This window comes from Haemaphysalis longicornis, unplaced genomic scaffold (assembly GCF_048455015.1).
Source record: "Haemaphysalis longicornis isolate Haplotype H1 unplaced genomic scaffold, Haemaphysalis longicornis Haplotype H1 scaffold_12, whole genome shotgun sequence".
Classification (NCBI taxonomy): Eukaryota; Metazoa; Arthropoda; class Arachnida; order Ixodida; family Ixodidae; genus Haemaphysalis; species Haemaphysalis longicornis.
In genome coordinates this window covers 51,971,354-51,999,135 of record NW_027526225.1, presented here as the reverse complement: position 1 = coordinate 51,999,135, position 27,782 = coordinate 51,971,354, and the positions used below count along the sequence as shown (strand labels likewise).

Below are 27,782 nucleotides of genomic sequence, written 5' to 3'. Positions count from 1 at the left end.
TCATTTACGACGAAGAAACATCAGCGTACTCGCCGCCAGTTTAATCCATTTCACAAACTGCCTACTTTCCTTGTATGTCGGGGAGTTGTTCCGGCAGCGGACGCTTTCTTTTGCCGCTGCTTGTACGGAGTAGCTTGGGGGGCTGTAGCCAACGGTAAAGTCGACGGCACTGCATTGTTTGCGAGCGCGCACCTCTTCGACATTCAGTAGTACATCCCCTCAAAGCACCAAAAAGAACTCTTTCGCGCAACCGCATTCTCAAAAAAATGCTGACCGCAAGTAGCATCATTTTCTGCTGGGGATGGCTGCAGAGAACGCATTCATTCGTTTACGATCGCAGGTAACGTTAATTACTGTCACGTTTTCTTGCCATCCGTTGCAGTACGTACTCAATAAAACATTTGCACCCCATTTTTTCTTGGGCTTTGGGACTCAAAACACCTGCCTAGAACATGTTGAAACACTGGGGCGAGCGCAAAGGCTTTCGCACGGCTTTCTTCAAATTATCGTCTGCACCCCCGGCCGGTGGAACCAGCCAAGCTGCGGCAAGCAGAAATCGAGCAGACGATCGGTTACGGAAGCTGCCGAGAAGGCCCGACAAGGAGCCGAAGGGATACGAACACCTCCGTGTGGGCGGCGCTCGGGCAGCTTCTTTTCTCTGCCGCTGGAGGGCGCTGCAATCAACGGTCTCAGCGGCGCCAGTTTGGCGACTTTATCAAGACGAAGAGCACACGTTCGTTTTGTAAGCTGTGTCCTCACCTAATAATATATCTTACACCGTGGTACAGGTTATACTGTTTTTGCCCTTTGACAAGTAGGCACTTCTAGAGCGGAAAGCGTTGTTACCTAATTAAAACCTTTCTAACGCCTGAATGTCGAGGTTGGTGCAGGTTACACTGTTTTTGCCCTTTCCTCTGGTTTTATTATTATTTTTTTTCGCCCAGTTGTAATTTTATTTAAGTTGTAAAATGTAGGCTGCGGAATGGCTCATACACTCTGTATTTTCTACCACGTACTATTTTCTCCAGTTCTGACTCTCATTTTTGTGCATTTTTAGTTTGTCAGGACTGTTTCAGCTGCCTGCTAGAGTTAGAGAGTGTGCGGGCTGTTATCAACCGCAGTGTATCATACTGGTGGGCTCGCATAAATTTTATTGCGGCTTAACAACTTGAGTCAAGAAGTGAATTCGGAGCGCTGGTGAATTAGTGCAAGGCGAGTGTACATCTAACATTAGTTCCCAAACAATGCGGTGATAACGCATTGACTTAAAGGGACCCTGCAACACTCTTTGAGCAGTGCAAGTAAACCTGCGCTACGTTTAGATTGCACTGCCAGGAATACCTAATCCAAATGTTAAATGTGCGTGTGAAGCGGTGAGCATGCAAATCGCTGTGAAAGATGTGGAAAAACCAACCGCGTTCTCTTCAGTTCTCCTCATCATGCACCCCTGGCATGGCCAAAACGACGTCATTGCGGCTGTGGCTGCCCTATTGGCTGTCGCTGGTTAACTTTGCGGCTTATTTCTTGCATTTCCTGTGATGATCTGCCGTCGTCGGCGCTGTGTACCAACTCTCTTTTATGGCTGAACCTGTACACTCAGTTTTGGCGTTTCTTTTATGTTTTGAGTGCACGTGGAGTTTGGGTGACCAACTCAATACTCCCCTTTCAACGAGACCACTCGACAACAAACGTTTATTGCTTCAAAAACGCCCTACCAGCATGAGTTGCGCTTGCGAGCAGGCAGCCATGCCCCCCCTCCCCTTCTTTTTTTTTGGCGCCAGACCAGAAATAGACCCTTTCACATTGCAGAGGAAAGGAGAAAACTCCCCAGCCTGGGTTATATTGAAAGCCACCAAAGAGAATGCCGCAAGCTGCCCCCTTCTCCGGGAGAGAGGGCGCTGCTTCTGTTGCATTGTCCACGGTCTAGTTGAGAGGGAACAATTATTATTTCTTATTGCACGTACTTTCAGTGGTAGTGAATAGATTTTCATAATTCTTGCAGGAGGAAATGGTTGTGACAATAGACTTCACCCTTAAATACATTCCCAGTAGTCGATGGGGAGTGCTGCAGGGTCCCTTTAACTCAAGTGTCAAGGGCTGGTTGGAAGAAGCTGCTTAGAAACAGCAATGCTTGCCTCACGTGGGAGTGTGTCAGAACAGAATTCCGGTGCATGGTTGTCTGTGGCTGTTCCCCGGTAACTCTTGTTTCCCGGTGGCAGGAGTTTTGAGATTTTTTCCCATCATGTAATGTTTCTTTATTTTTCCTCTCTTTCTTTCCTCATTGGAGATGAAAATTTAATGTTAGAGTCGGATAACCTCTGAGGTCTGCATAGGAGAGAGTAAAAAATAGTACTTGGAAGAAGAAATTGATTTGAACTCTAGCAGTAGCCGAAGTGTGTGCTTGCATGCGTGCCTGGCTCCCGCCGTGGTCTCGTCGTCTGCCGGTGGCGGCCACCATGGTGAGTGTTGTTTCCGGCTGCATGTGCGTGCGGGCCGACCTGCAGGGCCCCTGGTCTCGTCCACGCATGCCAAAGTAAAGATGGAGGCCTTCCCCCTGAGCCGAGCTGACCCCAAGACGGCCCACCAGCGTGAGTGTGCCACCCCGTTGCGTGCATCGTGGCCTGAGTGTGTGGTTTTACCCCAACGCGAAAGTGTGAATGTTCTGGTCTGTTTGCGCGTCCATCACTCGGTTCAACTGCTGGGCTGAAAAACTGCTGGAAAAGAGTTCACTTATAAATATAGATGTAGGCGAGGCCGTTCCAAAGTCCTAAAATTACGAATGCGAGGATATTGTTCTGTTAATTGTCACCTGATTCAACTGTTTGGCTTGGATTGAAGTTGGATTGAATTGAGCAAACATCATGGCCTGAACGCGAGAGGAGGGCGGGGATGCGGGTTTAGAGGGGGAGAAAGGAGAGAATTTTACGTGGCAGGGGTGGGAGGAGACTTCAAGCGCAATCTGTCTTAGTGGGACTGAGACCGCTCGGTCAACCGAAAAGCTGTGATAACATGGTGCTTTCTTGAAACCGGGCTTCCACTGCATCAAAACGGTCACTTGAAAATCGTGAAAAAGGAACGCTTCTAGATAAGACAATACACACATCTATCATGAACAAGGAAGACAATATTAGCATACCGTTACCTCATAAGCCACGCATCGGTATGCATTTAGATCATTCGTACATGTGTTTTTGTAGTGCAAGGAAAATTGCTGCTTGGGTTTGTTCTTCGATTACAGTTTGGGTCTTTGTGAAGGTTTTGATGATCGATTTGGCTTTCTATCAGTGAATAATGGGCGCACTTTTAGCGAAGGTTTTGACACACCTTTGACGCAGTTGTGACGCGAGAAAGCTTTCGCACTTCTCTCAACTTCCTTTAGGAAGGAATGGTGAAGGTTTTTTTCGTGCAAAGCTTGAGGCAAGCAGATCTGGAGCCAATGTTTTTTGTGTCTCTTATTCGCTCACCTGAGGGTGTCTGCAAGACGTGCGCAATCTGGTTTCTTCTTGTTGGCTGTTCACTGTGTGGTTCGGAGGACCGAGGGTTGATGGACATACGCCAATGCTCTTGTTTATTCGCTGATTCTTTGCTGCAGCTTGTCTATGCCAAAACCCGCGCGTGAATGCCAGCTTGTCAGCTCCAGGGCCTTCGTCCATTTTTATGTGAGGCAGTTTTAATTGCCCCTAATAAGTGTCTTTTCTGCACTGCACATGTGCTGTGGGGTGAACTCTCTTTAGAAGGGGGCTCGGTGCATTGCACTCTCCGTACGGATACACGGGGTTGTAATGTGGTATTCATTAAAAGGCTATTGGGGCTTTGTACTTTAACAACAGGACGCTTATACTGCCCCTGGATAAATCTCTTCCCAGCATTGCATTTGTGGATAACAGTGGGGCAGTCATTTTTACACTTCGTAAAGGTAGGTGGGACTTCAAGAGAGGTAATTAAAGAAAGACCCTCGAGTTTTCATACTTCGATATCAGCTTGCCTATATTGCCTCTGGGAAAATGTTTTTCCAGCAATGCACTTGTGAATGTAAGTGAAGACAGCTTTAAAGGGGCTCGGTGTATTTCTTCGGCATTCACGTCGGGTGTTGCGGTGTACTGTCGTCGCAGGGGTGGCGGGCGGTGCCGGCAGTCCCCTGGGTGGCGGCCCCAGCCTGGGTGGGCCCTCGTACTACCTGCACCCGGCGGGCAAGTACCAGGAGAACGGGGACACCTTCTCGGACTTTGTCAACCTGGTCTGCCAAGAAGCGCACAACACGGGGCCCCAAGTGCATGCAAGTTTCACTCTGTTCCCATTCACACCTATTTTATGGTGGACAGCTTAGAAAGCAGTCTAATGAGACGCTGAAAGCAGTGAGAATTAGAATGGCGTTGGGATGTGGTGCTTGGAAATTTGGCTAGTCTGCCGTCAGGGGGTCACTTTCGCATTGCAACCATGTGTCGCTGCAGGGAATCTGTGGTGAAAACGCGTGAAAAACAGCTCACCGGTCAACCGCAGTGCCCTCTCAGCACACTAATCGTGTTTCCCATTTTTGATAATTTAAGAACTAAATTGCTGTTTTAGTAACTTCTTATTCTAAAATTGTCTATTTGTTTGATTTTTCTTGCCTGTATATTGCTTTTGTACAAATTAAGAGGGAGGTATCGGCGTTGTCTGCTTGCACACCGCTTTCAGCTGCGGTCGTCTGCACTCTGCGGTGAGTAGTAGATGATCTGAAGCGAAGCGTGCGCAGTGCTTTTTACAGTTCTAAAAACTTTTTTTTAACCAATCTTGTTTGGAAATGAACAAGTGTGCAAAGAAAAAAACAATGCCAGAAATAGCTAATAAAAGAAGAATTCCATTTTTAGAATAATGTTTCAGCAGCAGAAGGAGCCACTGTGCTGAGGAGGGTGCGGTAGTTGACTGGGGCGCTGTCTGCCTGAGGCTTTCATACAAAAAAGACCCTGCCGAAGGCCTCTGATGGCAGGCTAGCCAAATTCCTAAGGCCCATAGTGCTGTTGTTTCACAGAAACAAAAATGGCTTGTGGCTATCCTGTCTATGGCTCCCTAATTGACCTGCGCCTCTAAAACAGACGAGGCTACAAGTTGTGACAATTAAGGCAATTTGTACTTAGAAAGGTAAAACCGCAATATAAGTAATTTCTGTTCTAAAGAAGGGGGAGAGAAATGCGAACAAAACGCGCTTCTTGTTTTGCATAGAGATCGTTGCCAGAATGTACATTTTAGTCTGGAAACCATGAGAGTGATGTCATCGCCTGCATCTTCATGACAGAGCACACCAATTTCTCTTGCTCCCTGTCAATATTTTTTGGTTCTTGAGTGTTTAATTCTTGTTTCATGTTTTGTGCTGTGTTCAACACTCTCCGGGATGGCTAGAGCTTGGCGGCAGTTTACAGCTGTGTTCAAGGCGTACTGTATTTACTCTCGTAATAAACCCACTCACTTATAGAACCCCCTCCCCCCACATTTCTTCTTGAGAATTTGCTTTCTTGTTACCTTGCTTAAAAATGCAGCGGGAATAGAACAGGTACTGTGCAATATGTTTTTATTTCGGCATAGTTGGTGATGTCATCGACGCACGAAGTAACTTGATATCATGCCACAGTATGGGCAGAAACGCTAAAAAAGCATTCTAACACAAAAAAAATCTCAACAGTAGCCAGAGACGTAAGCGCGAATGCCGTGGCTGACAATTTAAAAATTGTGTGCTTGCTGCTGAACCCAAAGCAAACCTCCTTCCATATAGCACCATGAAAGTGCTGCGGTATGCGAACAAAGCACCCGACTCCTTCCTTGCTCTGTGCTGTTCCGTGACTTCGCCATTACGCTCCATGGTTTTGTTGTTATTTATTTTTATTTATTTATTGATACTGCGATCTTTTACAAGATCATAGCAGGGGTGGTACAAAACATGAACATCAGTGGTAACAGGCAAACAAACAATCAAAAACAAATGAAGTACAAACTTATGTAACTGATAGCTGCAGTGATTCTTCGAGACAAGAGAATCAACAAAAAGCAAGGTACAAACATAGATAACAATCATTTCTGCAGTGAATCTTCAAAAGCAGACAATGTACTTAGGGTAACAACATCATTATGTAGATTATTCCAATCCACGATTGTCCTAGGAAAAAAAGAATATTTGAAACAATTGGTTCGTTGCATCAATGGAGAGATAGTAAGATTGTGTCTCTGTCTTGTCGCGTAACCCGATGAAAAGTGAACGATATGTGATGTGTCAACTGCATAGTGACCTTTTATCAACTGGAAGAGAAATTTTAAGCGCAATATTCGATTTTGGTCCGGAATGTTTGGCAATTTGCTTTTCAAGAGAAGGTTTGTAATCGAAGTAGGACCGTACGAGTTATAAATGAACCTAACAACCTTTTTTTGCACCCTTTCAAGTTTTTGGATATCAGTCTGAGTGAACGGGTCCCATATGACCACAGCATACTCCAGTATAGGACGGATAATGGCATTGTAAGCGAGGAGACGAATAGTTGGTGTGGTTGATCTTAAAGAACGCCTTAGGAAAAAAAGTTTACGGAGAGATTTAGCTACTACAAAATCTATGTGTTTTGACCAGGATAGATTTTTTGTAATCCAGAGACCAAGGTACTTGTATTGAGTTACTTCTGACAGAATTGTATTGTTGGTGGAGTACTGGAACAAAAGAGGGTCTTTTTTAAGGGTAATTCTCATAAAGACTGTTTTAGCAAAATTAACAGGCATCTGCCATTTGTCACACCACGAAATTACTTTTAGAAATTTCGTGTGTTCCGAGCTTTTTTTGTGTTCCGACTTTTTTTGTGCTCCTGGTGCGCGGTGTACAATAGGCCAGTTACAGCTACCAGCTAAAACCAACTACAGTTGAAACCAGGTACAGCTGCAGTTAAAACCAGCTGCACAGCTGGTTTTAAACTGAAGTTGGTGGAGCATGCGTTAAAGCAGATGAAATCCCTGTGGCTGGGTGACACTTTAGTGTTGATTCAGTGTGTGTACGCCACTGGCGAAAACAAGACGTTTGGTGATGGACAGAATCGCCATATGTTTTATGTGCTCGAACAAGGGAAGTTTCCAGGTGTGGAAAAAGAAGTTTTGGGGGGCCTTGACGGCATGGAAGACAATGCGCTGTAGGCCGACTACAAATGTGAAGTCACAAGAGGCTTCAGCGAGGAGGACAGCTTCAAGGCGACTAGGGGGACGATGGCGAGTAGGGGGCCAGTAGCATATTGTGAATGAAAAAGAAATGTGATTACTTAATTAGCCTCGGGTTTTTACAGGAAAGGTAAGGTTTTGACAGCGCTTCTCTTGTGTGAAATCTCATTTTTTAAAAATCTGTTGCAACTTTTTCCATGCATAATGAGCCTTCCCCCTGAATTTGTGTCGAATTTCCTCAAAAAGAGTGGGTTCATTACGCGAGTAATTACGGCATATGATGAGAGTTAGCTGAAGCAGGGGACACCAGTTTGATGTGTATGAGACAAGCGTTGAATGCTGGCAAAACTAGATGTTGAAGTTGTCATCATGCTACTCATGAGGAAATCATTTCGCAGATGTTGTGAAGTGCACCTTGAGTTAGAAAATACGGTGGTAAACTTCATTATCGAGTTTGGTGCGAAAATGAGGTGGTGGACTTCATTCTCGATTTGGGTGCGAGATCGCCATTGGTCACATTGTAGGCCAAATTATGCACAGTGATTGAGCTCGCAGTCAAGTACTGCGAAAGGAATTTAAAAGTTCTAGGTATGGACGCACCATTGAAAAAATTGCGAGACTTTCACCTCTTTGAGAAAAGTCCCAATAGCTCTGATGAGCATTTGAGCAGACAGGAGAGCCAATGACAAACAAGGAGTGGATATAAATGAAACATTTCTTGCGAGCTTGTTTACAGTTCTTGTCAGCTTTTTTTGCCCTTGAAGTTAAGGTGTTGGCCTAAGTGGTGGTCTGATCTATTATAGCCCAGTTTATATCATAGATGTCTCGATAGGTACCCAAGCAAACTGAACGGAAATGCGGTCAGTGTTTTCTTATGCCTAATCAGAGGAAACCGGGGGAGGTCCCAACTTCAATTTCCAATAACCTTGGGACCTCCTCTTGTGTTCCTACACTGTGTAACTCATTCCATTTTTTAAGACGTAACAAACTTTGAAGACACTGACCACAATTCTGTGGTAACTGCCCGTGGAAGTGAAGGGCATCCAGTGCGGTTGGTTATGTCGCTCACGAGCGGTGCTCTGCCCTGATGCAATGATGCAGGCCAGCCCCGACGCTGCCAGTGTGCGGGGAAGCCCGTCCAAGCTGCCACAGTTCTACTCGAGCTCCATGCTGCCGCCCCCTCCGCCGGCACCCATGGCCCGACCTGTGGCCATCATACGCTCCACCGGTACGCCCAACAACAAACTAGAATTACTCCGTAACTCCCCGTTGCGCAACTCCCCATACCCCCATGTATCAAAAGCCGGTCCACGTCTGACACCCCTGCGCTGGGGCGAACAGGGGCAAGTTGGCTGGCCTGCCATCTGCTGGCAAAAAGTTGAAGCAGCACTCAAGTGCTTTTGGCTGTTGCCGTAAGTCACAAAAAATGCCGTGGAAACAGAAGCAGACATTACCTAATTTATTGCTTTCTAATGTGAAGAGCAAGCTTTGTTTTAAAAATTTTTTTTGTTTAGTAAATGTTTAGCAAAGTTTTCCCCGATGTGCCTCACCTGTACACTCGCCTGCCCCTCAGCTTCAAAGAATTTTGGAACGAACACCCCCTGGGGGTAACCTGTTGCAGTGGGCCTCTGAGGGGTGTAAAAAAACAAATGTGCTCGCTTTGCTGCAATTGTCGTCAAAAGATGACTCTTCTGCTGCCCCTGCCGTGTAAATGCCTCTCCTCTCTCTCTGTCCCCCTCCCACTTCTCGCGCTGCTCCCCTCCTGCCTTGGTCCTCGCACGATAAACACAGCGGAGGTTTCCTCGAGTCAATTTTCTTGCGTCCTCCCTGCTGGCGCGCCATCTGTTGGGACCTTTTGTTACTGTTTGGCACGCCACTTGAGCCAGGAGCTTCAGGCTTGAGCGTGAGCCCTTTTTGCGTTTCCAGATTAAATTATGCCAGTTCTCAACTTGTTTTTGTGTTTAAAATTAAGACCACGTTTTTTTTTTTTTTGATTAAAAGAACAGTGCTGATATGTACCGTATTTACACGATTGTAAGTCGACTCGAATGTAGGTCGACCCCCAGAAATTGCATCTCTCAAAAAAAGAAAAATGCGAGCGCCGCCTATAAAACCGTATCACAAAGAGAAGCTCTTCCGTCAACCCACACGGCGGCTCTACCATCAATGATCGATGCTCCCACAAGAGCCGTGCGCTCGCGGTGTGCGCGGTAGATGTTAAAAATGAAAAGCTTTTGTATAAGCACATGGAATAACCATGCGCTGTGGGTTGAGCGGGAAGAACACAATCGCTGCGTGATGACAACCATCGAAGCAACCGGCAGCAGCCACTGGCGCGCGATACCAAAACAAACAAAATGGCGGCTGACGGAAAGCGACTAACCTCCCACCATGGCCTCCCACCATCGCGTTCGGAAGTGTACTGAACAACGTGATACGATCTGGGCTACGTGAGCGCCGCGCATTGAATCAAAGGATTCGCTAATACTCATTTTATTTTTAGAGACGAATAAAAAGCTTCTTGACGCGTTTTTGCACGCGATTCGTGCGCGTCGGTGTTGCGCGGGCGACTTTTTCACGCCCGCGTCGACGATTCCGCGCGCGCGGCAGCTTCTACTGCTTTTAAGTTAAACCAGTTCTACCGTTCTTACCTCCGTATGACGCGCGACGAGCGCGGCAATGGGGAGGCGCGCTCTTTGATCAGTTTGATAGCGCCCGGGACTAGCCGGCTGGCGCCGCCGGAAATGTTTAGGCTTACCACGGTGGGGGATATTTGATTGGCGCTTTCCCTAGCGGCACGGATAATGCTTCATAGTGTCGTTTTCGACCACATTATCACCTCCTTTCCTCCACAAACGTCTTCGTGTGTGCCTTCAGTGACATCTTAAAGAGCTGTTTAAAGCGGCCGCTGGAACTACCCGTCATGTTGCCTCCGCCGATCGCGTAGCGCGCAGCGCGCAGCATGCGGGTGGTATTCGCGGCAGCGTCAGCGCGGCGCATTTTCGCGAGCATAAAACGCCTTATGCGGTTATAACCATGGGAACGAGGGTGCAAAGCTGTCCCCACCTCGTAGCACCCCCGATTTCTCGTTTTTCTTGCCGTTACTAGCGGTAGATGGTTCGACTTCGATTCTAAGTCGACCCCCCAACATTGGATGGTCAAATTTGAAAAAAAGGGTCGACCTACAATCGTGTAAATACGGTATTTATCAGACTTATTTATCAGATATGTATTTATGAGATGTATTTATCGGAGCATCAGTTATGTATTTATGTTTTGCTTTAAATATGCCTGTTTTACTTTTATGGATAATGGTGAGTATAAACATTGCTGCCGTATTTAGTAGTTTGGAAATGTACTGCCTGTATAAACGTCTGGTTCAAAAACTATTTTAACTCTTGGCCAGGCAGCTGAATCAAAGGACGGACAGTCAAAAAATTTTGTGTTTAATTAGTCCAAAACAGGCCATCATAACAAAGTTGCGGTCACTGACCAAGTCTTGAAAAAAGGTTGACAGTTCGGATCCCATATGGAATCCTTGGTCACAATGAGGTGGGGCAATATGTCGCGGTTTTCATGCTTTCAAAATGTGATGTTAAGATTGTGCGTAGATACCGGGCATGTTGCCCTCTGTCCTGTTGACGGTATCTTGTGTCATTTGTATAACAAGCGATTCAACGAGAAGCCCAGTTGTCACGTTTCTTTCTTTTGTGATGATTGTGGCATCGTCCCTGTCAATGTTGCGATTATGAGCTTCCGCGTGTTCGGCGAGTGCATTCGCGGTGACATTCTTTTTGTTTACATCATGCCAGGGTTCCTTGAGGTGTCTCGGGAACTTTCCAGCTCCACCGACGTACACGCAGTCGCAGTCGCTGCACGGGATTTTGTAGATGACACCAGGGTATCTTTCTTTTGGGAGCTTGTCCTTCCCGTTCAATAGCTTGCCGCGAAGTTTTGCCCAGGGCATGTGGTTAAACCGCCCTGGAAAGCACTTTGCTGATGCCAGCGACGTAAGGTATAGCCGCCCGGGGAATGCTTGGCTCGGTGCAGTGTCAGCGGGAGACAAAATTCGCTGCTCAATTATCTTGGTGAAGTTCCTCGGGCACCCATTCTGGAATAATTCTTGTACCACTTTTAGTTCTCTTGCTAGTTGTTCCTCACTGGTGCAGATGCGCTTAGCCCGGGTTACCAGGAAGAAAATAACAGATGTCTTGTGGCTGACGAGGTGGCAGGAGGCGGAAGTTAACGTGCTGGCCAGCGTGGGTTGCCTTCCTGTACACAGAAAAGGCTAGTCCATTATCTGTGTGCCTCACGAGGACGTCAAGAAAGGGCAGGCAGCCGTTTTCTTCCTGTTCAACAGGGAACCGGACACTGGGTTCCTACGGAATTCAAGCACTGCCAAAATCGTGGGTCGTCATCCTTGCAAAGAACACAAAAGCAATCGTCCACGTAACGGTAGAAAACTTTCGGGGTGTGTGTGAAAGATTCCAGGACTTTTTTCTTCTATTGCCTCCATTATAAGGTTAGCGGTAGTAACCGATATTGAAAGCACCCATTGACCCCACGTGCCCTGCGCAAAACTTTGACGGGCTTCCGTCAAACCCTGGAAAAGGGGCCATCGTCTTTAAAAAGTGGGGAAACTTCCAAGTTGGAATTGTGGGATAAATGTAATCCGCTGTGCTAGGCACCGAATCCCCTTGAAGTTTCTTTTCGTTACTGTACGCAAATGCATTGCATGGAAGATGGTTTTTCAAGGGCAGTGGGAATAGTCTGAAGCAGCATAGTAGTATGAAGCCCATAGAACCTTCTAACTGTTTCGTTACCGCGGGGAAATTGACCGATTTTTAGGGGTCCAAGAAAACAATTTTTCTGCTAAATAAAATGGTTAGGCACTAATTACAGGACTACAAAATGCAGATTATTTAACGGCCTTTCCAATATAACACCAGTTTTTTAAATGTTTTCATATATCATAGTTGCGAAAAATGTCGAAACAAAAGATAAAAAAGGACTCGTGTATAACAAACCACCGGTAGCAGAAAAAAATTAGAATATACATTTTGTAGCGAAACATTTCAAAAACGCCCTATAAAATATGTCGACGTGCGCAGAACAGTTTCTGAGATATATAAAAAAATGTTAGCACGTGCGGTGCTCGTGTCATGCGGTGAAGCCCAACCTCCAATTAAAAACGTGCAATTTCAGGTGGTTACATGGAAGAGATCTGGTGGTTTCACATTATCAGAGGCACCAATTTGCCCCCACGTAACGTAAAAACATCTTGTCAATGACTGAATTTGCATTTACAGCCAGCATAATATTTAGGACAAGCGCACGATGCGGAAAAACCGGCATGAAGTTGAAAACGGAACTCCGTGGTTGATGCCTGTTGACGTTCACGGTCAGTTAGCTCTAAAAACGTAAAGTTGAGCTTTATATCATCTTCTGACTTGCTATTGTAGCCTTGCTTGCAGGAATGAGGTGCGATGCACTAGAATCGTGCCCTGCAAACTTTGGCCGAGTAGCTGTTGCGCGATAAAAAAGATTGGCACAATGAGGCTCTTCTATTGCAGCGCCACCTAACATTTTGAAATGAAGCAGTACAAAAGATTTATCGGAGACTCTGTCCGAATAGATAGTTCAACTAAGCCGCAACACTAGACCCTCAGAGATACCCTCGTATAGAAACGAAACTGGAAGGCGAACAGCTGGCAGAGTGTAAGGCCAGTTTGAAGCGTTGTCCTCGTCGGAGCAGATATCTGGCAACTGGGTGTGATCTGGCAACTGGGTGGGTGTGACTTGCATCTGAAGTTCTTATCGCAGAAATCAGGTTAGGGTTCAGTGAAATCAGGAGCAGCATGCTTTGTTCAAGAATCAGTCGCGGATGCTCAAGGCGCCATTGCAGGTAGCCTTGAAGTTGGGTAACTGCGTAGTAGCGCTACATATGAATTTCGCGATGCAGAAATGAAACCGACACTGTTGTAAACTGTTTGCGAATGGTCCTGGGGTAAGTAGAACTACCACACAACTTAGAACAACGTGTGCAAAGGCAATAAAACTGCCTAAAATCATAAAGTAGCTTTGCAAACAGTCACTGCTTGACATTTTAAGCCGATTTCAGGGATTATTACTGTCAGAGTGCCAACCTGATGATTGAAAATCGTTTACTGGGTCATCATTCTTACCCTGATAACAAAAAACAAACGCTGCGCAGTAATTACGAGTAGCACGCATTCTTCGTTGGTAGCAATGGCGCGCGATGACCACACCCCTTTTCCACACTTAGGTGATTCAAACGCGTGTCAAAAATTATGTTTCCGTTGCAAAAATGAAAACAAAACTGATTTTGGAAGGCCATTTTCTGATCTAACTTTAAACAGCTTCACTTGTTCGAGCAACGCCTGGAACGCTATGACAAGGTGCTCCCAAAGTATCGATCAAATTGAACGATTTTGAATAGGCGCGGTAATGAAAGAGTTAATAAATTTCGCCATAAAATATCTTGTGTACCTGTTTGAAGCAGTATACACCAAACGCCTATACGGTCGACTTCACTACTATACACGAATTTACCCGTTTGAAGCAGTATGCACCAAACGCCTACACGGTCGACTTCACTACTATACACAAATTTACCACTGGAAATACACTTTTTCAGGTGCCTTGTAAGCAGTGTGATGTCAGAGTATGAAGGCCCTTGGATTTTTCATTAATAGCATGGTGTTGCAACTGTTACTCCTTGTGTTGGCACATCGGGCAAAGGGGACAGTTTTGTGGATATGCACTTGTAACATATCTGCAACAGGGTGAGCGAATAGTTGAAACTTTCAAATGTCGAGGCAAACAACATAATATTTTACTCTACGTCGAAAAAAATTGTAAGGTGCTATAAATATCCATTTTGATTCGCAACTATTTAATAAACAAAATCATTGTCCACCTCGTAGTCACTTCACACATCAGAATTCGCACATCTCTGAAGACTGAGCTTTAATTTTTTTCATTTGTGGCCTCCTTGTTCATTTTTTTAGAGCATGCTCCAGCTGTGTTTTTTTTGGTGCCTCGAGTGGCACCATCAGGATGACAGTGGTGCCCTCCTCCTTTGCTGCCTTCCCAGGACCGAGTAGCCAGCCGCAACCGCAGAGTAGCCCACCTTCCGTGGAAGGAGGGGCCCGGCCCGACGATGGCACCCCCAAGGAGGATTCAGCCAGCCCTGGGGGTGAGTTGCGGAGAAGGCGGCTCTTTCGGGGTACCCAAATGGGTACCACAACCATAAAGGCAATAGCTTTCCCCCATTCGAAATTAGCGCGTCTGTCTCCCCGCAAAAAGCAGGCCTTGCTTTCACTAAGCCCCTCTAGGTGGCGCGATGTGTCCAGGCATCTCTGAAGAGCAAGGCGGCAATAATGGCTTTCACCGGCGCGAGCGCTCGAATGCGTCCACGGGGTAAGAAGACCCAGAGTACCCAAATGAATACCATCAAAATTCATAACTTTCGTTTGCTTTTTTGCTATTGTAATTTTTTGCACCTATTTCTATAGATAATGACCAAATAAAAGTGCATTGTAACATTTGTGTAGCATTTTTGAAGCATTGTAGAATTTCGAAAATATTGGTCCTTGCATTCCACACGCACTGAAACACAGAGTACCCAAATGGATACCATCAAATTCTATTACTTTAGTTTGCTTTTTTGCTATTGTAATTTTTTTGCGTTTATTTCTATGGATAATGAATCGAATAAAAGGGTGTTACAAAAGATTTTTGTATTTGCGTATTCTTGGGACTGAAGAGGATAAACGTCTGCTTCTTCGAAAAAGCCACTGTCCATTTATAAGCAGCATTTACAGTGAAGTACCGGCTGTTTGCTTATTGTGTTTGGTCTGTGATTTTTTTTTTAAGTCCTTTTTTGTTTTGGCAGGGTTCTAGTACTGTCAGATTCGTCACGGAATTGCAGTCTTAAAATTAATTATGTTTTGTAATGGCAATTACTGTAAAAACCCGTATATAGTTCAGACCCGCATATAGTCCGAGGTGTAACTCGGGGATAGCAAACGCGAGAAAAACACGTTTTCACGCGAATATAGTTAGAGGAAAAACAGAAAAATGCATTTATTTCCACACTTGATTATTCGTCGTCCTCGTCTGACGCACTCTCTTCCAAAGCTCCCTTGTCGGAAATGTCCTCCTACAGCACCTCATCCTACGCGCCATCAAGCGCGTTGGAGATGGAGGCCAGAAAAAGGCCTGAAGGCCACAAGCAGCTCTTCGTAGCTTTCTGGCAGCTTCCGCAAGACCGACGTACGCCAACGTAGGGAGAACCCAGCGCGGTGCATGAAGCGAGACACCCAATGCTGGCTTCCCTTGAAGTCCGCCCGCTGAATGCCTTTGTCTCGAGCGATCTCCCTTGCCTTTGCTTGCAGCAGCTCGATGTTCACACCGAGATGTGCAGCTCGTTGCTCCTGAACAAAGTCCGTCAGTTCTTGTTCCATGTCGGGAAACGCTCCATTTTTTGGTTCCCGGAAACTTTTTCTCTGGCTGCTGCATGCAAAAAGGGCTTCCTTCTGCTTCCTCCAACCGCGAATGCTCCTCTCGTTCATGCCGAATTGCCGCTCCTCAGCGCAGTTGCCAATGGTTTCGGCAGAAGGAATAACTTTTCTTTCAGAGGCAGCCGAGTATTGCCTGCACGGTCCTGACATGGCGCAAAACCACAGGAGTAAAATCGTGGCCGTCGTGATGTGCGCCAAGTGATTGCAATGGCCACTGTTGCACGCCTGTACCTGTCGGTCTCTAGGATTAACGCCACCAACGCCACTAACGCTACCTAACGCAGAAGCGCGCAGACACCTGATGTTGATAATAGCACCGTCCAATACCGAAACTGAAACCAAAAGTGTGAATTCGGGCCGAAAATTTTTGGGATCCGCATATAGTACGGGGCCGAAATTTCGCATCCTAAAATTTAGAAAGAAACCCCGGGCTATACACGGGTTTTTACGGTGTTCTGAAGTGATATGCAGCAGCCAACTTCATTGCAATGCGCACTGATATAGCAAAATATCGATTATATAACAAACTAAATGTGAAATTCAGTTGGCCATGCTTTTAATGGTTTTTGTGCTGCTTATAATGAAATGTTTTAACGAGTGAATTATGCACATATTGTGGCTAAAAGTAGTATTCAGGTTAGTGTGCAGAGTCAAAGCCTCTCCCAAGACTCATCCCCTGATCGATAGGTTGCATTACGCAGTCAACGCAGTGGTGAACCCGAGAGGACTTTTTTTTTCTTTCTGTAGGCGCAACAAGGCTGTGCAGGTTGTATGTACCAAAATGCGGTATATATTTATGGGGCAGCACAGGTCTTAGAATAGCGCTCATTACTTTCATTTTACTGTGTCTGGTAAGTGTCTGCTGAATGCTAGGCTAATCTCCTGTTCTACGTCCAGCAATCTAGGTTCCTACTCTTACCAAGAATGCCGGGTACGCAGTGTAGACCGCTCATAACTTATGTCGCGGCTCCACCACAAACATTACCGCACTATAAACAAAACATGGAACAAAACACAGGCGCGGTCTTTATTTCGTCTTTTTTTTTTTCATACACCACCTGCAGGGTCTGACGAACCGCCAGTGCAGCTTTAACTTCCTTTGTGTTCGTGTTTTGAGGGAGCACGGCCGGTTGCTGAGCGTCTATGAATGGATGCCGTAGGAAAACGTGATAAGAACGCAAACGAAATTTGTTCAGTTTTTTTTTTTTTTTTTCTTTTTTCACCCCACCGCGATGTCAGAGGCAGTTGCTTATCAGCACAATGCACACGTAGTGGAAGCCTCCCACGTTGTACCTTGCTATCTCCAGATGTTCGAAAAGGGAAATTAAGGGTGGTCGTTTGTCTGCACAACATTCTAGAAACAACTTAGCAGGGGGAAGGGGGCTCGCTATCTTCCGAAGTGCGCCAAAAGCAAGGGCATAGTTGTGTTTATCACGCGAGTGCAAAACGGAACTTGCAAACTAAAAGGTGCCTATTTTTTTCTTCTGTTTGACAAGGTTAGAGAAGAGCAGGAAGCACGCTCTGCGTCAAATAACTGAGTCCTTTTTTTTTTTTTTTCTCTCCCTTGTCTTACGACCCTAAAACGATGGCCCGAGCTGTGCCGGTCGATCAGTTAACCCACCAAAAAACCGCGCTACAAATGATATTGGGCTTCAGCCAACCGCGTTTTAAAGGAGCCACGAAGAGAAAATGCAACTTTGTTTAATTTGGAAGAACTAGGATTCAGTATCTCACTCAGCTCCATTACAGCCACAAAAGGTGTTTTTTATCGAAAAAAAAAGCAAGAAGTATTTAAAAACATTCAAAATTTTGCGCCACAGTGACGTGTTACGAGCAAGAATGACGTCATACGGGCCAACAATAGAATATAATTTTCAGTGCGTTAACTGCACTTTAGCATTCAATTGATGCGGTCAAATGGAACTAGAGGCCCCATTACAGACGTCCAGTCATGTGCCGTCGCGACAGGTCAGTTAGGCGGCCGCCAATCGCACAAACAGGGTTCCGTGACGTCATAGAAAAGTTGCAGGAAATTGGCTAGGGGGTCGCGACTGCTTCACACGTTTTCTTTAATATCTCCGTTATTTGTTCGAAGATTGCGATGATATTGGTATCATTGTTATCGGGACTAAGCAGTCTTTCTAATAAACCCAACTTGTATTTTGTCTTCATGGCAGTACGCTCATGCATAGAGTTCGGTAAGAGGCAAACTGGTGGTCACAGAAACTCGCGTTGTATCCGGCCGCACACTCTAAACAGTTACATTATAAATGGTCTACACTGTATAACGAATCCATTCTCCCTGCCAGTGTGACTTTGCTATAATCAGGTTCAACTGTAACTACCAATAATAAATCTAATGCAAAGTTAGTTTCTGTGTATAGAAAGTAGTTTTGAAAATATTAACAAATTTTTTTATTTATACCAAACAACTGTTGAATGATCAGTCGGTGGTGGCACTTGTGGAATGATTGCTGTATGTTGCATGCAAATGCAATTCTGGGCAGTTCTGGGCTTCTGGCTGTTGCAACTCTCGACGTAAAATTCTGGGTAGTCTTATGATTGGTGTTCTTAAATGTATATTTTAGCTCAAACTCATTGTCTAGAGACGAGAAATGTTGCAGGCTGAAGTAAAAGAAGTTGTACGTTCTGAAACTTGCATCTGTGCCCAGCCCTGCTGTCGTAAATAAAGTAACCATTCAGAATTGCTGCAAAAAAGGCACCACTTCAGCTGGTAGACAGAAAGGGCTTCTGACAGAACTGTGGAGGGAACTTTTGAAAGGGTTTGTTTGTTGACCCTCAGTGCTGCTTTCGATGGCCTTGTTGGCACTCAAGCAAAGTTGTAGTCGTTCAGACTTTTATCCGAGAACTTTTTGTGAGCTGACAGTTGGTGCGGCCGATTGATGTCATTGGGGGGGACCACTGACGACAGCATTCACAACGAAAATGTCCACGAGAATGATGTGGATTGCAATGTATCACGCAGACCAGAATATTGCGCCAAAATACCACATGTTCAGAACCACAGTGTTGGTTGTTATCACTACATGGAGTGGAATCCCGTCTCCCATTTTCAGGTGGCTGCAGCGGTGACCCGGTCCGGTCATCATCGAGCCCCTTCTTGGCCCGGTCTTCAGCTGAACACAGCTTCAGTCACATCCAAGGGCAGGTGAGTGAGGCTTGCATTCAGAGAAATCGCATGGGCTTTTATTTTCTTGTCTCCTGCAGACTGTGTGCTCTTACCTTGCAGTTTTCATTTTTGTACTTCCTTTGTGCTTCTGCCGTTCTTATTCCTGATGGTCAGCAATCTTATGCCTGCCTTTGACCCTCCTTGGAAGATGGAAGAAAATGTGAAATCGAACTGCAACATTGCAGTGCACTGTCAAGTGGTGTCTGATGTTCAGCTGGTGTGGGTACTTTGGAGAATCCCTGAGTTGCCTCCATACTTCGTGTCACCTTAAAGTGTTGTCATGCGTGTAGAACCGAAAAAGGACTTTACTGGTGTTGAAAATGTAAGGGGGGTTTGGCAGTCATGCAGTTGTGTCATGTCCAGGCCTCTTTCCTCGGTTCTTGCACATTTTCATTTTTGTCAGCCTGGAGTTAGTGTGTTTGTATTGATGGTTTTGATGGCGATTGCACTGCTCAAGTCCTCCGGGGACTTTTTGCAGGAGGAAAGATGTTCCAACAGGCATTTCGCACATCTTTTGAGCACCTGTTGTGGTGTCATCCACAACCAGTGTTGATCCACAACCAGTGTATGACCAGTGTTGGGGGCATGTACAGTGGCTGACCTAAACAAGAAGTCTACCTCGATTCCAGGATTTAGATTACCCAAGGTGCCATTACACTAGTGTAAAAATACAGGCAAATCATCGTAAGGAGGAAAGGGACCGTGTGTCAACATTCATGGTTTCATATCTCTGACATGCTTACGGAAGCCTTAGAATGAGGTGTGTGTGTGTGCGCGTGCGTGCATGCATGCATGTGGAATAAATAATAAGAATGGTTTTTCGCCAGTTAAAAGCAGTAGCTGTTTGTGGAAGAGTTGTTAGGATTGCACGTGTTAGGTGGCAGCTAGATGCATGTTCAGGATCCAAACGATTCGGTTTCCAACACGGCTAACCTGCCTTGTGGTGCATCTTCGGGACAAAGGGATACGCTAGGAGAAATATCGCACCTTCCTCTTATGTTTCCTGCCTGAAACGTTGTTTATGATGTTCCCATGCCCCACGCTGCCACTGGCTGCTGCCACCAGCCAAGTACCGCATTTGTTCAAATATAAGGCAAAGTTTTTTCAGGGGCGCCTAGGGGCTCGGGCTGTCAGCATCTCCTGTCGTTGTTGTCGTTTCATGTAATCACAACACTAAAACATGAAGACACTCGTTTTCCAATGCCTCACACTACTTCGTGCTTCAAAGACGAGACTTTTACAGCAAAGTTGCATACCTCTACCCCCCCACGATTTCATCTCCGTAGGCAAAAACGCCAAGGCGCCAAGAATGCACTTATGCACTGCATGCTCCGCTCCTCCCCAGGTTTCACATTGGTGGAGATGGCTCAGTTTTTTCTAAAACCGTGACCTCAAGGAACAAGCAACATTTAACATCACCATACCTATACAGTGGAAAAGACAAGCTTTGGAAGACTACCTAGGACGCAACAAATACTTTTGAAGGCGTCTAAGCAATTCCTATCATGTGTAAATGCCAAAGCATTAATTGGCACTGAGATCAGCGCTGCAGCATGGCAAATGATTGTTGTTTCACTGCATTCAAGGTAGGGCTCTGCCATGCCACCGCTACAAGTGTCACATGACATGGTCCCGTCCTAGTAGCGCAGCATATTTAGCTGCATTGCGATGGACTCGTACTTCGTCGGCAGTGAACTGTTACGGCTGCTGCGGCTGCCGCCATGGTGCTCTCTGCTGTCCCACTTGGCTTTCTGCACGCCCTGGCGTTGCCTAGCAGTGCGCACTCCTCTTTTTTGTGTGTTTTATTTCGTTACACTGCTGTTGAATGCATCGTAGCCAATGGGCCTTTGTGGCTTGGTTATGAGAAGCATGGAAAATCGTGCAGAGTGATGATGGTGTCATCCCAAAGCACGTCTTCACTCACTTTTCCGGGGCGCAGTTTTTTCACCCAGGAAATGATGCACCAACTAGCCAAACAACACGCTGTTCACTCACTTTATTCCGGAGTTGCACCACAACAGTCGTCCCAGTTGCTCATCAAGGGAGTGTGTTGCCTGTTGTGACTGTGTATTTCACCGAGAACATTTAGAGGCAGGATGATCTGGGGGAAAAAACAGGAGAAAAACATGATTTCAGCTTTTCAAACAGCACAGTTTCTACGAATGTATTCCAATAATGGAAAATCGCATTGTTCCTGGGTTCAACTGTGCGTATTTTGCGTTGAAGCAATGGTTTTGTGGACTTCCGCGCTTTTCTAATGAGCCGCATTTTCACCTGGGGGCTCAGTTGTGTGGACCGCTCGTTAAATGCATCACTTATACTGTAAGGATGAAATGTACATTTAGTTTTCTTTTCTGTACCGCTGCAGCGTAGGTTTTATCTTGAGGGGTGCCCATACAACAATTGCGACTGTGGCGAGCTGTGTGAGAGTCTTTATCATGCTGACATCGTAGCTTGCAAATGCAGTACCCGTGGCACCACCTAGTGAAAATAAGGGGGTGCAAAAATGTTACTCCATCGATGATGTGAACTTCTTAGACACAGTGCCATTCAAGAATGCATGTTCCCCATATGTGGAACCTATTCGCAAGCAAGGTTTTTATTTTATTTTATTTTTATTTTAGTACATACTGCGGACCATGAGTGGTCCAAGCAGGTTGCTTCTTTCCAATTGGTTAGCCAAACATCTGTGAAGAAAGTGGCAGAATTGTAGCAGAAAGTGGCAGCCTAGCAAAGGGACAAACATTTAGAGCCCACCAAGGAACGTCAATGAAGCTGCAACGTGTGCAACAACGTTACGAGTTGTTTTCACGAGCCACATTTGAACATGCATTGACACATGCCTCAAACCTTCTTTAGTGCTATGCAAACCTCTCAATGCTGTGGTGTCCTTAAGTGTATTCAGATGGATGCCTCTAATTCAAAGGGGATGGGAAAATAGCCGGATGTGGTTGACAAGTTGGTGCACAAAGAAACGTACACTTTACACGAAAGATCTTCGAAGGGTGCCCAAAATGGAGACAAAACCAGTGACTCAAAACTCTCAAGTTCATCAGCATTGGCAGTAAAGTCTGTCATCCATATTGCCATGGAAACAAATCCCAGAACGCAGGCTACATTTGCTGCCCAAACCTGTTGCCCCGGAATTTCCGCTACGGTATTCCGCAAGGATGTGTCTTTTTCCCGCAGCTCTTCTCCTACCCCGGAGCGGCGGGAGGCGGACCCACGCTGTCGTCTGCGGTGCTCAGCTCCGCCGGCGGAGGTCTCCTGGCGTCGCCGAGGTCGGTGGCCACCGCACGGACGACCACGACGACCTCGGCACTTCCCCCTCCGCGCTGGAACCCACCTTTCATCGCCCTGGACGAGAACATGGACTACCAGATGATGGCCGGCCTGCTTCCCCCAACGGGTGCCCCGCCCCCGCCCGACAACTCGCTCATGGGCCCGCCTCCCGATGACGGTGAGTGTGGCTGGTGTGCTGACTTGCACTGTTCGGCCTTAAGCCAGACGCTGTTCCACGTGTTCTGCTTAGGCCATACGCCATTCCACTCGCCATTTTTCAAATCTAGTTCCGTTTGGGCCACATGCTGTTCTGCTCATCATTTGCCAATGCAGTTCAACATAGACGAGATGTTGTCTGCACGCATGCCATTTGCCAAAGAAGGTTCTACCTAGGCCAGATGCTGTTCAGCTTAGGCCAGATGTTGTTCCGCTTGCCATTTGCCTAATCTGGTTCCACTTTGGTGTGTACTCTTATGCCAAATGCCGTTCTGCTTAGGCTAGATGCTGTTGTGCATAGGCAGAAATAAGCATATGCACGACAGGCAGTCACGATACAATTGTACCGTCATACTTGGTGCTTACTTTGTACCTGTACCACCCTTTTTCTGCTGTGCAGCACAAAAATTTGGATTCATCCGATATGTAAAGCTGTAATGTTTTCATTGTGATGCGTCCATTTAGAAGGTGACTGCATTTAGTTAGGAAGGAACGATTGGATGTGTTATGCACATTATGCTGCATTGTGTCAGGGTGGAATGGACGAAGGTAATTAAACACAGGGCAAAGGTAATTAAACACTGCAAATGGAGCGAAAGACGTTCGTTCTGCTTTGTGCCTTTGTTTTTCAAAGCAGATCTTTCAATTCGTTCTCTTCTTCATCCTTTTCGGCTGGTGTTGTACAGGATCCAGGGGTGCAAAGGGGGCGTGTCCGTGTGACACTTCGTCGTACGTGTGCTTCATCGGAACTAAAATCCGACGATCCCTCGTCGTTGCTGGTGTCATCACCGCTGCTGGGGTCAGAAAAATCAGCAGCCAGCAGCTGCCCAAGTCCCAGCGACAATAGACAGCCTTTGCGGCGTAAAGTGGACGCCACTTCCGCCCAACTCGCAGCTAGGTTACTTTGGGTGCAAATATTGCTCGCAATAAGGCCTCTGTTTGTGATATGCAAACAAACGAAACGGAAACTGAAAAAGGAGTTGAATACGCCAGATGGTGATAGTTTTCTGCAAGATGCCATTTTGAGCTTTCGCAGGAGGTTTGAAGTCATCAGAACTCCATGTCCGATAGCCTATGGCGCCGTAGCAGAAGAGTTAAACTGCTTTTTTTTATCACGTTACTATGCACCTTGGAGAAATACCCCTCCGTCTAATGACGACGATGGTTGAGCGGGAAGCTTTCTCGTGATGGATTCCTTAACCGGCAATCCCACACTGTGAGTATGCGCTATATACTCTGGAGGCAGGCACCACTTTTCTAGAAAACCCACAGCAACTCTCAGGTGTGCACTCCATAGGCCTAACGTTTGGGTTTGGGCTGTATGGCACGAATCGGAACCTGCTGCTTGGCATTCGCTTCGACCGTGTCAAAATGGAGCAATCAGATAGATGCCGGCTTCATAACGCGAGGTACACAGGTTCGATTCCGGCTGGGAAGCGTTTTTTTTCCCTTTCACTTCACCCACTATCACTCATCATCATCATCGTCAGAGAAAGTTGGCTTTCCTGCAGGGCATATTGGCATACAACGCATCAGTGAGAATAGTAAAGTTTCACTTCAAAAAGAGCGACTGCAGGCATTTTTTATTTGCATCACGGCTCGACAACTTTGCGTTTTTTGCCTAATCTTTTGCACAAACTTTGTGGGTGCACATTCTGTCTTTACAAACATGATGTTTGTCCATGGTCGCACCATTTCTCGACATTGTCACAGTGGGTCCTGTTGCACCTGTATGTTTCTTGGTGTAACATGGCATAGAATGTCTTTGACTGACCGAGGGGACGGGAAGTACTGAAGGCATTTTTGCCCAACATGTTGTTGTTTTTGCCTTCAAGTTTTCTCTGCTCAGAGTCGTGATGTCCTTGTGTCGTCTTTTTCTCCTTTCACAGAACGTTTCTTCTCGGTGGCCAGTGGAGAAGCCGACGAGGCGTCGAAGCCGTCCTGAGCCGTTTGCTCAAGGTGTCCCCCGCCCCCCCATTGCTCCCCGCCCGAATGCCAAGACACACTTCTCTTGTGATAGGCAGAGACTCGAGACCGTTGTACCATAGTGCGCCCTTTTTAGACACACATGCTCCGTAGCTCATTTTTCTCGACAGAAAGGAACGAGAAGGGCCTTTTTTACAAGCTAGAGACAGTTATATATAAATATATATATATACAACGTTATAGCATATATACACATACATATATATATATACATATACTATGTATACACATGCATGGACACGCAAACACACACCGAACATGCGTAGCCAGTCTAGCGGTTGCCGCAGTCTTTTCAGAGTCACAACTTTGCCTACAAACAAAAAACTTCGCTATACAAATCTATGCAACAAAGTGGGAGGCAGCGAAAAAGGAAAACACGCTCTCCCTTCTTTTCGCGGGCGGTTGATTGATTGCCCACGACTCTCTCTCCCGAGGCAATAATTTAGCTCGGCAATGCATCGTCACTGTACATAGAGCCAGCGGCGCTCACAAAAGCCCGGTGCATCATCCGTTTTGTTTTCTTTTTTGCCAACTCGCGAGGACTCTTTGTTTTCCGTCTCCAGCTGCACACATTTGCGCACTTGTGTCTGTATATAAGGCCACGTGTACAGCCAGAGAGCGACATAATATATACACGAAGGAGCGCTCCGCCGCGTAGGTGGCGGGGCATCAAGTGCTCGAGCTGCTTTGTTCATTTTTCAGCCAAGTTGGTTAGTTTTTCAGTGCCTTTTTGCGAGGGGCGGCCGTCGTACGTGGCCGCGCGCAGTGCCATCATTTCGCTTGTTGCCCCCTGTCCCACATCCCCCTCAACTTGCCGAGGGCGCTAGTACAAAACATCCAGAGGGCCCTCCAACCCTTCCCCTGCGACTGCATGTGTGTGTGTGCCAAGTTCGTTTCTCGCCATAGCCTTAGGCGAGGGGTGGCGCGCGTGTGCTCTTGCGCTCTCTCTTCTGCTGTTGAAATGCTAGGTCTAGATGTGCCTTTGACAATGACGAGAGTTTTACGCCGTATGCAAAGCGACCCGACAGGCGGCGCAGGTTGCCTGCCGCCCGGCCGTTTTTTTTTTTTTTTTTTTCATCCCCACCCAGTGTCTCGGTGCTGTTCGTCTGCTCACTTAAAAACGACGCGCTTGTTAAAAGAAAAAAAGACAAAAGCCCAAAGCTGCTCTGTAGTAGGCTGCTGTGAAAAATGCAAGTTTTGTGGAGAGTCTGCTGCTGCTGCTGATGCTGCTTTTTGCAGCCTGTGTTCTTTTTTTTTTTGTAACTGTAATTTTGGTATGTTCATTGTCTGGGCTTGTTTCTTCCACCTTCCCACCCAACCACCCCGAGTGTATTTGGCTTTGCGTGTGTGTGGGGTGCGCAAGGAATGACTTTGTCGACACGCTGTGACGGTGAATTCCCGCTGGTGTCGTGTGTGTCTTGTTAAGTGAACAGTGTCTGCACCAGAGCCAAGGAGAAAGGGGGAAGATGTCGTTTTGGCGCGGGCAATGTTTAGTAAGCGTCTGACGAGGGAGTGTTTCGTCTTCCTTGCGTCAAAACACACCTGTCACTCCATGCAAAGGTTTAAGCTTCCCAGGCCTTTTGAGCTCCCAACAAACAAAAGCAACTCAGATTCGCTAGCGATTAGTGTTAGCACTTACACTTGCTAGCCACTTGCGGAGTAGCTTTAGCTTTGCTAATCTTCTATGCCACAGGGGATTTTCCCCTGACCTCACTCAAGTGCTGTTCGGAGAGAGTATTTAGCAGTTTTTGCTAGCACGAATGCTAGTAGTGCGACTTTCGACTTTCATAAACTTGGGTACCACCCTCATCTGTAATTTGTTCTTGTTTAATTGATTGTGCTGCACAACTTCGCGTTCATTTGTACAGGTCTAGCGATACCTCATTTCATCATTGTCTGCGAAAATGACGTGATCTGTCTCATATAGCGGCACGCCTACTTACGTATGTTCATGGTCACTTTTAAAGATTTTATGCCATTGATCTGTACAGGTTCGATTGAATGGCTATTACAAATTGTGTGAGGCTCACGTTTTATGAGACAGTTTTCTTTTTTTTTTTTTTATATGTAACGTTAGTGAGATGCTACAGAATAAAAAACGTAGTTGTACGACGTTTTCTTGCCCAAGCGAATGTCACAGAGCCTTAGCAAACAAACCTGCAATTTTGTAAAGCCCAGAGACAAAGCCAAAGCTGTAGTTGTTTTTTCTGAAAATCCTGCAATAACAATTTCTCTATGCTGCATTCTTGCAAAGGAAGCAGACCTTGAACGATTGCTCTTAACCGACCAGCGCTACAATTTTATGCAGTTGGTATTACTGCCACTTAGTGCCGCATTTCACAGAATCGCCACAAAGCCATAAAAAGAGACGGGATGCTACTGGTATTTTCTGAAGTACGACCAACTCTGACTACGTAGAGCGCAAGAGAAAGGGAGAATAAAAAGTTGTGTTAGAATATGTTTTGACAAGCAGCTTAGAAGTATAGCTTTACTAGCTGCACTTTTTACGAACCTGATGTTGCTGTTAGTTATCTATGCAAAGACTGCTTCACACAGTTGGTTTACGCCGATGTTGGGAAGACACACTGTTGCCAAAGTTTGCCAAATGCAATAATTTTGAATGGGAAGCGAGAAAGAAACGAACCTCCACGCAAACTGCCATGCATATGAAGGAGGTAGTGGGGCTTTCCTGGACTCCGGTGGCTCTGGTGCAAGACTGTCGGTTTGGTGCCAAAATGCGCGAGGATCTGTCTTGGGAAAGAAAAAAACACGAAACTGCTGCCTGAAGAGGACGTTTCGGAAATGCTGCCAGCAGTCCCTTTTCGATGGGTTCTTGAGGTCCGCTGCTGCACCGTTGTGGCTGAATGTGTGAACAATGTGGCTGCGATGTGGTCCAAGTGTTGGAACAGAGGGCAAGCGAGCTGTGACAGTGACAGAGAGGGCTGTTAGAGTTGCGACAGCATTTGGAATTTAGCCACGCAGGACGCTCTCATTAGCCTCATTTGTTATGAGTGGTACATGCACACTTGTTGAGACTACTGTTTGTTTCCAAAGGAAGCATTTAACTGTTGTTACAGTGGAGCCCGATTCATATGGTATGGTGGAAAACTTTGCACCACTGATATTGTGTAGTCTACCACAGCGAAAATTGCAGCTTTAGTTCGTGCCTGGCTTTACATGATCCACTTGTGCTGAACTTTCTGATGAACCCCGCAGAAGTTGCTTGACAGGTTTAAGTTAAAAAAGACTTAATTAAAGCCTGCACTTGAATAATTAGGGAATGTTAAGTGGTTCTAAGAAAGAGATTGCACAAGTCGGCAAAGCTTCTCTCACTTTTGGGATGCAAACACAATAAATGAACAAGGCAAAATAGACTATGGCGGGCCACAATATCAAGT

General features: G+C 46.2%; 1 protein-coding gene across 7 annotated transcripts in view; it reads left to right on the top strand.

The window, feature by feature from the left end:
* The window catches only part of Nfi (Nuclear factor I), a 56,059-nt gene extending 29,261 nt beyond the window's left edge, over positions 1-26,798 (top strand). For 3 of the 7 annotated variants that reach the window (XM_077693268.1, XM_077693265.1, XM_077693269.1), the window contains 7 exons: positions 2,505-2,588; positions 4,113-4,276; positions 8,266-8,392; positions 14,282-14,383; positions 18,788-18,879; positions 22,090-22,360; positions 24,288-26,798. In XM_077693268.1, coding sequence (XP_077549394.1) covers positions 2,505-2,588; positions 4,113-4,276; positions 8,266-8,392; positions 14,282-14,383; positions 18,788-18,879; positions 22,090-22,360; positions 24,288-24,343 — 896 coding nt within the window. In that variant the 3' untranslated portion in view covers positions 24,344-26,798. The remainder of the gene's footprint in view (positions 1-2,504; positions 2,589-4,112; positions 4,277-8,265; positions 8,393-14,281; positions 14,384-18,787; positions 18,880-22,089; positions 22,361-24,287) is intronic. The other 4 variants (XM_077693266.1, XM_077693272.1, XM_077693271.1 and 1 more) reach the window with 4 other exon arrangements.
* Positions 26,799-27,782: the final 984 nt, after the last annotated feature.